At 44.4% G+C, this 12,294-nt stretch overlaps 1 protein-coding gene across 2 annotated transcripts in view; it reads left to right on the top strand.

The window, feature by feature from the left end:
- The window catches only part of LOC139370456 ((E3-independent) E2 ubiquitin-conjugating enzyme UBE2O-like), a 49,967-nt gene extending 39,968 nt beyond the window's left edge, over window positions 1–9,999 (top strand). Inside the window, exons 18-21 of one of the 2 annotated variants that reach the window (XM_071109950.1) lie at window positions 637–694; window positions 3,348–3,502; window positions 4,396–4,973; window positions 5,209–9,999. In XM_071109950.1, coding sequence (XP_070966051.1) covers window positions 637–694; window positions 3,348–3,502; window positions 4,396–4,973; window positions 5,209–5,239 — 822 coding nt within the window. In that variant the 3' untranslated portion in view covers window positions 5,240–9,999. Of the gene's footprint in view, window positions 1–636; window positions 695–3,313; window positions 3,503–4,395; window positions 4,974–5,208 lie in introns of those variants that run through there. The other variant, XR_011627138.1, reaches the window with a different exon arrangement.
- The last annotated feature ends 2,295 nt before the right edge of the window (window positions 10,000–12,294 follow it).

The following is a 12,294-nucleotide window of genomic DNA, read 5'->3' as shown; positions in this document are numbered from 1 at the left end:
CACCCATTACTGTCCCTTTGACTGTTCTTCGACCACCCATTACCGTCCCTTTGACTGTTCTTCGACCACCCATTACCGTCCCTTTGACTGTTCTTCGACCACCCATTACCGTCCCTTTGACTGTTCTTCGACCACCCATTACCGTCCCTTTGACTGTTCTTCGACCACCCATTACTGTCCCTTTGACTGTTCTTCGACCACCCATTACTGTCCCTTTGACTGTTCTTCGACCACCCATTACCGTCCCTTTGACTGTTCTTCGACCACCCATTACCGTCCCTTTGACTGTTCTTCGACCATCCATTACCGTCCCTTTGACTGTTCTTCAACCACCCATTACCGTCCCTTTGACTGTTCTTCGACCACCCATTACTGTCCCTTTGACTGTTCTTCGACCACCCATTACTGTCCCTTTGACTGTTCTTCGACCACCCATTACTGTCCCTTTGACTGTTCTTCGACCACCCATTACTGTCCCTTTGACTGTTCTTCGACCACCCATTACTGTCCCTTTGACTGTTCTTCGACCACCCATTACTGTCCCTTTTTTACTTTTTTAAAAATGTTATTTTGACCATTATAATCTGTTTGTATAAAATGTACCTTACACAGTCTTCTCTGTTTATCAATCCTCAGGGTACAGAGAGGTGGACCAGCAAGTCTAGCCTGCTGCAAGTGCTCATCTCCATCCAAGGTGAGTCTAAACTGACCTCACTAGACCTACTCTTAAAGTCACACGCACAGATTTGATTTGATCCTTCACCAGGTCAGGTTCAGGTCCTTTAGGGACCCCCCCCCCCCCCCCCCCCCCCAATTGTCTTCCCTGCAGCAGAAGTCAATGTTTTATTCATGCCATCCATTTACACGTCGGCTCAAGCTGCAGTGAGTGTCACACACCATCCCCCTCTGACAAGGCTGTCGTGGTTAAACTGCCTCAACTTCCCATCAGCAATAGTCACCTCAGGATGTTGGAGACAATTATAGGATTTGTTGCTATCGGAAACTAGGCTAATAGGCTTATACAGGTTCATCCACAAAAGGCTGAATACATTTCAATTGTCATGAAGGTGTTTGTGGTTAACAAAAGTGTTTGAATCTTTCCGTACACTAGAATAAAGGGTTAATGTGGGAATATCTTTGATTTCTAAGGTATTTGGGTCCTTAGTAACTTAATGGTCCAATTTAGCTCAATATCAAATAATTTCTGGGTAACAATTAAGTACCTTACTGTGATTGTGTTCAATTAAAATTGTCAAAAAGAAACAAATGGCTTCTCAGCAAAGAGCAATTTCTCAAGCAAGATTTTGGCTTGGACTGTCTGGCTTCGACTGTCTGAGTCGGGAGGGGGAAACTAGCTGTTATTGGCAGAGAGGTTTGGAATGGTCTATTAACTAATTTACCGGTACGCCTGGCACCTACTACCATACCCTGTTCAAAGCCACTTCAATCGTTTGTCTTGCCCAGTCACCCTCTAAATGGCACACATACACAATCCATGTGTCAAGGCTTAAAGTTCCTTCTTTAACCCGTCTCCTCCCCTTCATCTACAGTGCATTGCGAAAGTATTCGGCCCCCTTGAACTTTGCGACCGTTTGCCACATTTCAGGCTTCAAACATAAAGATATAAAACTGTATTTTTTTGTGAAGAATCAACAACAAGTGGGACACAATCATGAAGTGGAACGACATTTATTGGATATTTCAAACTTTTTTAACAAATCAAAAACGGAAAAATTGGGCGTGCAAAATTATTCAGGCCCCTTAAGTTAATACTTTGTAGCGCCACCTTTTGCTGCGATTACAGCTGTAAGTCGCTTGGGGTATGTCTCTATCAGTTTTGCACATCGAGAGACTGACATTTTTTCCCATTCCTCCTTGCAAAACAGCTCGAGCTCAGTGAGGTTGGATGGAGAGCATTTGTGAACAGCAGTTTTCAGTTCTTTCCACAGATTCTCGATTGGATTCAGGTCTGGACTTTGACTTGGCCATTCTAACACCTGGATATGTTTATTTTTGAACCATTCCATTGTAGATTTTGCTTTATGTTTTGGATCATTGTCTTGTTGGAAGACAAATCTCTGTCCCAGTCTCAGGTCTTTTGCAGACTCCATTCTTCCAGAATGGTCCTGTATTTGGCTCCATCCATCTTCCCATCAATTTTAACCATCTTCCCTGTCCCTGCTGAAGAAAAGCAGGCCCAAACCATGATGCTGCCACCACCATGTTTGACAGTGGGGATGGTGTGTTCAGGGTGATGAGCTGTGTTGCTTTTACGCCAAACATAACGTTTTGCATTGTTGCCAAAAAGTTCAATTTTGGTTTCATCTGACCAGAGCACCTTCTTCCACATGTTTGGTGTGTCTCCCAGGTGGCTTGTGGCAAACTTTAAACGACACTTTTTATGGATATCTTTAAGAAATGGCTTTCTTCTTGCCACTCTTCCATAAAGGCCAGATTTGTGCAATATACGACTGATTGTTGTCCTATGGACAGAGTCTCCCACCTCAGCTGTAGATCTCTGCAGTTCATCCAGAGTGATCATGGGCCTCTTGGCTGCATCTCTGATCAGTCTTCTCCTTGTATGAGCTGAAAGTTTAGAGGGACGGCCAGGTCTTGGTAGATTTGCAGTGGTCTGATACTCCTTCCATTTCAATATTATCGCTTGCACAGTGCTCCTTGGGATGTTTAAAGCTTGGGAAATATTTTTGTATCCAAATCCGGCTTTAAACTTCTTCACAACAGTATCTCGGACCTGCCTGGTGTGTTCCTTGTTCTTCATGATGCTCTCTGCGCTTTTAACGGACCTCTGAGACTATCACAGTGCAGGTGCATTTATACAGAGACTTGATTACACACAGGTGGATTGTATTTATCATCATTAGTCATTTAGGTCAACATTGGATCATTCAGAGATCCTCACTGAACTTCTGGAGAGAGTTTGCTGCACTGAAAGTAAAGGGGCTGAATAATTTTGCACGCCCAATTTTTCAGTTTTTGATTTGTTAAAAAAGTTTGAAATATCCAATAAATTTCGTTCCACTTCATGATTGTGTCCCACTTGTTGTTGATTCTTCACAAAAAAATACAGTTTTATATCTTTATGTTTGAAGCCTGAAATGTGGCAAAAGGTCGCAAAATTTCAAGGGGGCCGAATACTTTCGCAAGGCACTGTACACTGATTTGAAGTGGATTTAACAACTGACATCATTAAGTGATCATCGTTTTCACCTGGTTAGTCTGTGTATATAAAATGCAGGACAATAATTTTTTTGGACTGCACTGCGCCTTCAATGCTTAATTGTGGGTCCTGTAGAATCTAGAGTGTGCTCTGTGTGTGTCTCTCCCAGGCCTGATCCTGGTCAACGAGCCCTACTACAATGAGGCAGGTTTCGACAGTGACCGGGGCCTGCAGGAAGGCTATGAGAACAGTCGCTGCTACAACGAGATGGCCCTCATCAAGATGGTGCAGTCCATGACCCAGCTGCTGCAGACTCCCATCGAGGTCGGGATCCAATTACATCAGATTTTATTTGTCTAGAGTCAAATCTGTTTTGTTTAGATTTTATATTTGTGTGAATACGAACAGTTAAAAATACCCCCCAAAATTGACAGTTGTTATATACTGATAGTTGCTCTACAAATTTGACCTGTAAATCAGTGCCAAAGACACATTTAAATTTTCTGAAAATGTTTGTTCATTTATCTTATTACTGGATAAGTCGGGGACAAATGGCAGGTGGTGATGGATAGTTATAGTTGGGTGGTAGAGGTCTGTAAATATTGTACATATTTTTATTTTATTTTTACTAATGTTTTAGATAACTATGAGTTTTTATTGCATATCTTGTGTTTTTGAGCCACGGATTTGCAGATTGACTGACAGGTCAACTCTTTTTGGCTTGCTAGCTGGCGAAATGTTTTTGTTTTGAAATTCACCTGGACACAGTAGGATACCAGCTTTTTTGTTTCACCTGGCTGCCAGTTCATAATCTTTTGAACATAGTTTGAGGAGTTGCCTGACACTCAATAGGAATGGAAGATGGAGTCAGACAGCACTGCTGAGGCAGAGGGCTGGTGGTGAGGCGACTGGCTACTATTCTGAACTCGGTGTGGTGAGCTTTTGGCGTCCAGAGCTGCTGAGGCATCATCCTAGTGGGTGTTACACTGAGTGGAAGAGGAGAGGTCCAGTGGCTAAAAGACCCTCTCATCACCATCTACCCTCTTCTGACCAGCTCCCTTCGCTCAAGCCATGAACTGACCCTCTCCATCTTCGGAGGAAAGACTTGGCCTCTCGGTTGACCTGTCATGATGTTTAGCTTGTTTGTTTTTTCTCTTGAAGCGCTTTGAGATTCATATCACTGTGAGATTGAACTGTAATTAACTGTTTCCAAACAGGTGTTCCAGCAGGAGATCCGGCAGCACTTCACCTTCAACGGCTGGCGCCTGGTGCACCGCCTGGATGCCTGGCTGGAGCTCCACGAGCTAGCCGAGAGGGGCCCTCCGCCAAGACCATCCCGGGACAGGCCTCCCTCAGTGGGTCCTCTAGACGAGACGCTCCCCTTGGATCTTCTGGCCCACAGCACCCCCAACAAGCACCAGGGCACCGGGGATGAAGAGCTGGAGGACTCTGGCCTAAGCTTTTCCACCACCGCCGCCTCCCAGCAGGAGCTCAGCCAGAACTTGGACTGCGACGGCACCGTCTCGGCCAGTGAGGTGGCCGGGGCGAGCGTGGTGGTCTCTGGGTCGGTTAGGGGGGCCGCCTCAGACTCCGCGGGCGGTAGCCAGCCGGCGGTGCGACCAAAGAAGCGCAGGAAGAGCTACCGGAGCTTCCTGCCCGAGCGGAGCGGGTATCCAGACATTGGCTTCCCCCTCTTTCCTCTCTCCAAGGGCTTTGTGAAGAGTGTGCGCTGCGTGCTGCTGCAGTACCGGGCCGCCCTGGCCGCCACCTCCATCCCTGACCACGTAGAGGACAAGTAAGTGACTAGTGACTCCCCCAACGCCCACCACCACCTCAATCCTCAGCCCACCCTCCAAGAGCTGCACTGTGCCCTCAATGATCTCCCAAATAGCCCCTGTACCCTCTGATCCCCCTTGCCCAGCTGCTGCCCAGTGCCCCTGCCCCTCGGCCATCTATCTAGTGCACTCTTTCCCCCCCCTCCCCTCCCTCAGACCACTAGAAGCTAACTTGGTGTATGCGCTTTCCTTCAGTGTCCAGAGTCCAGACAGAGGCCAGATGTGAAGGGAGAGGAGTGGGAGTGTCTTATGGAGATCTAAGCCACGGACCATAAGCACCCTCCCCCATATTGGACCTTCTGAGCTCTCATGGACACACAGACAAGGAGCGAGAGCCTCGACTGGAAGGCAGCGCCACACGTCTGCCCCTCGTGGGCCCTGACGGACGAGGGAGGAGGAAGGAGAGGAGGAGAGATGCAGAGAAGCTGGTTTGATTTAAAAAAAGGTGCCATTGACTTGCATCGTCTATAGCTGCTGTAAGGGGAAGTGAAATTACCTGAAGAGAGACATTCTTTGTCGAATTGGCGCCACAAATTAAAATGTTACTCCGCTGTGTCAATTGGATCTAAAAAACGAAATGGAGACAGTAGCCATGGCTTCCTGGAATCTGCAGGGTCAAAAAGTGCAACCCGGATTGATTCTCTAAGCTGGGTTTTCCCTGAACTACGTTTCCCAGTATGCCTGGCTCCTTTGACACTAGCGGGCACCCTTAGTACTGCTCCTGTGCCCCGTTACCACCCTGCACTCTCCAATCAACAGACAATCTCGGCAGGGTTGGGCACCTTATGACATGCTGACATATTGAGTTTCTTTTTAAAGTAGATGTTACTGGGTGTTTTGCTTTTTGCCCTGCTCCTGTTGTTCTTTCTCGCTTTAGAGATACACACTATCTGAATGTTATTAACTGCCCACCTACAACCGCTTCACTCTGCTATGCCCTTGCTGGTTTACTCGCCAATCGCTCGCACCAAAACACGCCGTTGCAGAAACACTTGAGTGACAAGTTTACATACTAATCACCACTTCTGGATGTTATCTACACTACTAGGCCCTACGGTACATTGCTGGCTCTAGAGGAGTGCAGTTACATGTAACTATATGAAGGACAGTCTGTTTCCTCTAGGTAAGGTCAAATGAGCTCTTTAATATCTTTGACTGTAGAACGTTTCCATTCGAAGACTTGATAACTTTCTGACACTGTACAGACTTTTTTTTTTTAAGTTGTCACCCATTTCGGTCTTAAGACTCAACAAGTCTTTTTTCTTTTCTTCAAGGGGTCAAGGCTAGGTTGAAATTATACAGTGTAAGGCAGTGTTCGAAAAACACATTCATTGGACCAGCACAGTTGCTGATTCTACAGGATTAGCATTGAAAACGTGACCAGTGGCTGTAGATAATTTGAGGGGGGAAAAAAACGTTTAAATGAATAGAATGACAGAAACATGAGTTTATTGAGTAGTTAGCTGAAATTCACTACGATTGTGTTTATTTTCCACTATGATGCCCGAAATTTCTGTACTGCTAACATTAACTTCCATTCATTTTCGCTCTGGCGCTGGTTCAATTTAATGTTTATTTTCTAATTCTTCTCCATAGAATTATTACGTTGTCTTAACCTTCTCCATCTTCAAGGTAGTGACCTTTTTCCTTTCTTGCAGCTTTCATTGACCTTTGAGCCACTTAAAGGCTGGTCGTTCAGAATCGTCCTCCAGAGCTATCCCCCAAATCCGCTCTTCTGCTCACTCATTAGGCTACTACTAGAGGCGGAGCAACAACAGTGCACATGACACGAGTAAAAACACGATCTATTCCATCACTAAATGAGTCTTATCTCAACATGTTGCCTTACTTGAATTGTTCTTCTTATTAATATATTATCAGACCCTATGTACAGAGCTGCTTGTTACCCCGGCCTGATACCCACGACATTCACCCCCATTCCAGTGTTGAGGTTGGTTGTCTAACATCAGATCTGGGGTCAGTTTTCCCTGGACTTGTGCTTAATTTAACAATTCGGAGGTAGGAAAAATGAATAATAAATATAACACAATAACTGATCCCAGATCTGTTTTGACAATGGCAACAGCCCACAAGTTGAATGATAAAGTTACAGTTTCAGCCACTGTATTCCAGTGTTACTCTCAAATGCTGTTTGTTCGGTGATGGAGATTGATAGAAGTTTGTAGACAGATTGAGTGTGGATGCAGAAGGTTTTGATAAGCTTATACTTGATTTGGTTTTGTTCTTGCCATGAGCACGATGGAGTGTCACTGTCCCCAAGATCGGAGTGCTGTCCTGTTCTCTTTAATTTTCCCAGTTTAAAGGGTGAATGATGCACTTTTGACAATATGGCCTCTGGCATAGTCATGCTTGTACTTTGTGATATTACTTTTATATTTCTTTAAATTATTATTGCTGGTTTGTTTATACTTGCTTGAATTGGGTAAAAATGGTCAGTGTTCTAAACTCAGCAAAAAAAGAAACCTCTCACTGTCAACTGCATTTTATTTTCAGCAACCTTAACGTGTAAATATTTGTATGAACATAAGATTCAACAACTGAGACAAGTTCCACAGACATGTGACTAACATAAATAGAATAATGTGTCCCTTAACAAAGAGGGGGGGGTCAAAATCAAAAGTAACAGTCGGTATCTGGTGTGGCCACCAGCTGCATTAAGTACTGCAGTGCATCTCCGCCTCATTCCCCCCACTCTTCCACCAAGGCACCTGCAAGTTCCTGGACATTTCTGGGGGAAATGGCCCTAGCCCTCACCCTCCAACAGGTCCCAGACGTGCTCAATGGAATTGAGATCCGGGCTCTTCGCTGGCCATGGCATTCCTGTCTTGCATTAAATCACGCACATAATGAGCAGTATGGCTGGTGGCATTATCATGCTGGAGGGTCATGTCAGGATGTCTTCCCTGTAACGCACAGTGTTGAGATTACTTGCAATGACAACAAGCTCAGTCCGATGATGCTGTGACACATCGCCCCAGACCATGAAGGACCCTCCACCTCCAAATCGATCCCGCCCCAGAGTACAGGCCTCGGTGTAACGCTCATTCCTTCGACGATAAACGCGAATCCGACCATCACCCCTGGTGAGACAAAACCGTGACTCATCAGTGAAGAGCACTTTTTGCCAGTCCTGTCTGGTCCAGCGATGGTGGGTTTGTGCCCATAGGCGACGTTGTTGCCAGTGATGTCTGGTGAGGACCTGCCTTACAACAGGCCTAGAAGCCCTCAGTCCAGCCTCTCTCAGCCTATTGCGGACAGTCTGAGCACTGATGGAGGGATTGTGCTCCTGGTGTAACTCGGGCAGTTGTTGCCATCCTGTCCCGCAGGTGTGATGTTCGGATGTACTGATCCTGTGCAGGTGTTGTTCATCCTGTCTCCCCGTAGCGCTGTCTTAGGCGTCTCACAGTACGAACCTTGCAATTTATTGCCCTGGCCACATCTGCAGTCCTCATCCCTCTTTGCAGCATGCCTAAGGCACGTTAACGCAGATGAGCAGGGACCCTGGGCATCTTTCTTTTGGTGTTTTTCAGAGTCAGTAGAAAGTCCTCTTTAGTGTCCTAAGTTTTCAGAACTGTGACCTTAATTGCCTACCGCCTGTAAGCTGTTAGTGTCTTAACGACCGTTCCACAGGTGCATGTTCATTAATTGTTTATGGTTCATTGAACAAGCATGGGACACAGTGTTTAAACCCTTTACAATGAAGATCTGTGAAGTTATTTGGATTTTTGTGAATTATCTTTGGGGACCTTTTTTTTTGTTTTTTTTTTTGCTGAGTTTATTTATTAACACATGGAGGTTCTCTGTGGCCACCGGGGGTCAGTGTTTCCATTCATTGTGTGCGCCGAAGAATGAAAGTAGCCTGGTCCCAGACCTGTATATGCTTTGACCAACTCCTTTAACTAGCAGTTGATTTAAAGCATAATCAGATCTAGGATCAAGTGTTAAAAGGAGTACTGTGCAGAGATTAACGCCATCTGGTTCTTCAATAGCCTAGTCCCAAATCTGTTTGTGTCGTCTGTGCCAAGAATGCACAAACAGATCTGGAACTGGGCTAGTTCTGATAGTGCTTCCTGGTTTATTGAAACAGTCGTTGTTTACATCCATCTGAAATATATTATTATGCTCTTGCTTTTGGCCAGAAATATTCTGTGGGTCCATTACCCTTGTGTTTACCGGTGTGCTGAAAACGAGGGCGTTGACTAATCTTTTTGCTTGAACAAAGATGCTTAGTGTTCATGAGTGTGAGACAGTACAATGTGCCATTGTCAATGAGTGAGACAAACTGATTTTTGTAAAGAAGGGACATGTGAATGGGTTGTTGATTTCATTTTTCTCCTTTTTCTCCTCCCACCTTTTTAAAAGTAATTCCTGTACCAAGCATAGCAATCAGGCTTCCATTACTTCTCTTCCTCTGACTTTCTTCCTCTTTTCTCTTTTCCTGCCTGTACAGTACGCCCTTAAGAACGTTCCTTTGCTTTCCCAATTTAGGCTGCAGTACTTGTAGCGTTGCAGCCTTAGTTCATTCCTGCCAAAATTCTCCTGTGTTTGAAGGTTGCAATCTCTCTCGCTCTCGCTCTCTCTCTCTCATGCCCATGTTTCGCTCTCTCTCTCTCATGCCCATGTTTCGCCACTATTGCAAAAACACTGAAAATAATGTGAAGCCAGGTCTCAAGAAAACATGGAGGATTTCAAGCACATGAAGTTATGTACTAGTTTCTGTGTACGTTTATATTCAGACTTATTCATTACTGCGAGAGATTTCCAGCCAAAGCATGTAACATGTTGCTTTAAGCCTTGAACGGACACAAGACTTGACTGTACGATGTGAACATTTCCACAGTGGCCTGTATTGGTAAACTAATAAACGTATGATTTTTAGCCTGATCCCTCTGTACAGAAGTCATGACTATACTATAAATACATAATATATTTAACAAACTTCAGCTCTGTAAGTGGTCATGTGAACGCTTGGGACATATGTATACATTTGCAGTCTTTCTTTCTTTTTTTTTTTACAGTTCCTTTCATTATGTTAAGATCTGTTTTAAAGTGATGCATTAAACTTTGCAAGCAGTACCATGGTTACAAGTTGTCGCTTGTGGTGGATTGAAGTTGGTTCTACAACAGAGTAGTGTTTTTAGTTGACCTCACTTAAAAGAACAAAACGGCAACTTTAATCGTGTAATTCAAAAGAAACAAGAAAGGTTTTGGTTTTCACTTTATTTGATTCAACATTTTGCCAAGTGGAAAAATAGAACTCTGTATTCAACTCAAGTAAAGAACATCAATCAAGATTTATAAAAAGAACAGTTACTATCCCTTCACCAAATACACCTGAAAAACACTGTCAATTTAGACAACAGTCAAGCAGCAGCAGTAAGACGGTTACATCTAACAAATCCAAGAGTTTTGGGTTCGTACCGGACTGAAGTTCTTTAGCTAGACACCTTCAAGTGTCAACAATGGAGTATATTAGGGCCTGTGCCTGAGTTTTCAAACGAGGACATCTAAGCTTCATCAATCCTCTTTTTTTTTTGTTCTTAAGCAAGCACTCAATTCAACTGGAAATGGGTTACAGGAGTTGGTCTGTCCCCTTAGAAATCCAATGAGGAAATGAAATATTGAAGATTAATAGGACCGGTATCAAGTCTTCTAAGCATCAGTACAGTACACACCCCTCTTCCCACCACTAAGGGGCAACATGTTCAAGGCACACCAAACAGTTTCAGGGGCTCTTTCTCAATCGTTTAAAATCTGTCCTCGCTTCCTTTCCTGCATTGCTCTGATCTGAAAGAACTGGCCTGGTGAAAGCCTGCCAGCCTACTGATGAGGAAGGGAAGGGTAAGGAAGAGGGTAAGAATTGTTACAACTGAGAAAGCGCCAGGGGCTGCATAGGGCACAGAGTTTTCTAGTGAAGTGGTCAGGAAAAATCATGGCCCAAGCTAGCTACAAGGAATGGATTTGCGCATATGTCAAGCAGAACACTCCTGTGAAAATCAGAATTCTGAACAACAATTTCTCATGGAGGAACTGAAATAAGCGACTCGTGTGCATCTTGATATTTTCACCTCAATTTCCCCATCATAATAACTCATTGATTTCCAGCATGCTAAGGGGCGCGTTCCTCTGCCCAGGTGTTGCCGACGACTGCCAGAGCTTACAACTCCTAGATAGGTATTTTTATGTATCAGCTAACCATGTAATACTGTTGCGATCTGTCAGTCGGACGTGGCACACAACGTCTGAGCAGGAGAACGCAACCAAGGTAAGGATTGGAAAGTCATGTGCTGCTGCTCTAAAATAGCAATCAGTAGGGGGAGGAAAGCCAGATGAGCTCAATCAATTCAGCAGTAGGGGGAGGAATGAGATGAGCTCATGTCCCTGAAAGGGTTAAAAGCAGAGTTAATCATTTTGTACTTTAAACAATGCAAGGGTGCTTTCTTTTGCATGCGGCACAGATAAAATCACATTTGTCATTTCTTTAAATATGTCATTTTGGTCTTCCCCATTTATAGTTATTTAGACTGGACTGATGACAGGTTTGCAACATCAAAAACCCAGTCATTGCACAATATCACAACATGAAACTGACATTTTTGCATTTTGGGAAGATTTTGTGGCCCAAATGTGCACTGTCATATCAGGGGCATTTTTGGCTCCAAAAATATAAACCGAGGCTCAACAACATTCTCTCAGGGTATCCCCCAGTTCCATGACCTCTTATCCCCTAAGGCGAACAAGATGAACATAAACATCTTTCTTTCCCAGTGTCAGTCAGAACCTAATGTTAAACATGATGCTCATTCTCCACAGCAGTGTATCTGTGGAGAAGGGCCGTGTGCCAAGACCACGTCTGCATCCCTATGGGCTCTGTTCAAAAGTAGTGCACTTTATAGAGAATAGGGTGCCATTTGGGATGCGTCCCTCATGCAGCATTTAACAAGTCAATACTCTCCCTCATCCCTCCCTCTTTTCCATCCCCTGACCAATGTGCTGTTTAATCAAGCGCTACCTCTCTTCCTTTTGTGTTTAAGGCAAAATAATCACCCTCGTTCTCGAGAGTTCAGAATCAGTACAGAAGAAGGCTAAGACGAGTGTAAACTCAGGCTAGCTACTGTATTAGCATCACATTAGCCTTAGGTTGCTCTTGTCATCATTTCATAGTTTATCTTCTCTGTTTTAAAGCTTTATGATAAGGTGATGATTGCTGAGAAGGGGAAGGGGTTTGTACAGTGTGTGTGTGTAGTGTACTGTTGGTGT

The sequence above is a fragment of the Oncorhynchus clarkii genome, chromosome 17, assembly GCF_045791955.1.
Source record: "Oncorhynchus clarkii lewisi isolate Uvic-CL-2024 chromosome 17, UVic_Ocla_1.0, whole genome shotgun sequence".
Lineage (NCBI taxonomy): Eukaryota > Metazoa > Chordata > Actinopteri > Salmoniformes > Salmonidae > Oncorhynchus > Oncorhynchus clarkii.
This window is presented reverse-complemented; position numbering and strand designations above follow the sequence as displayed.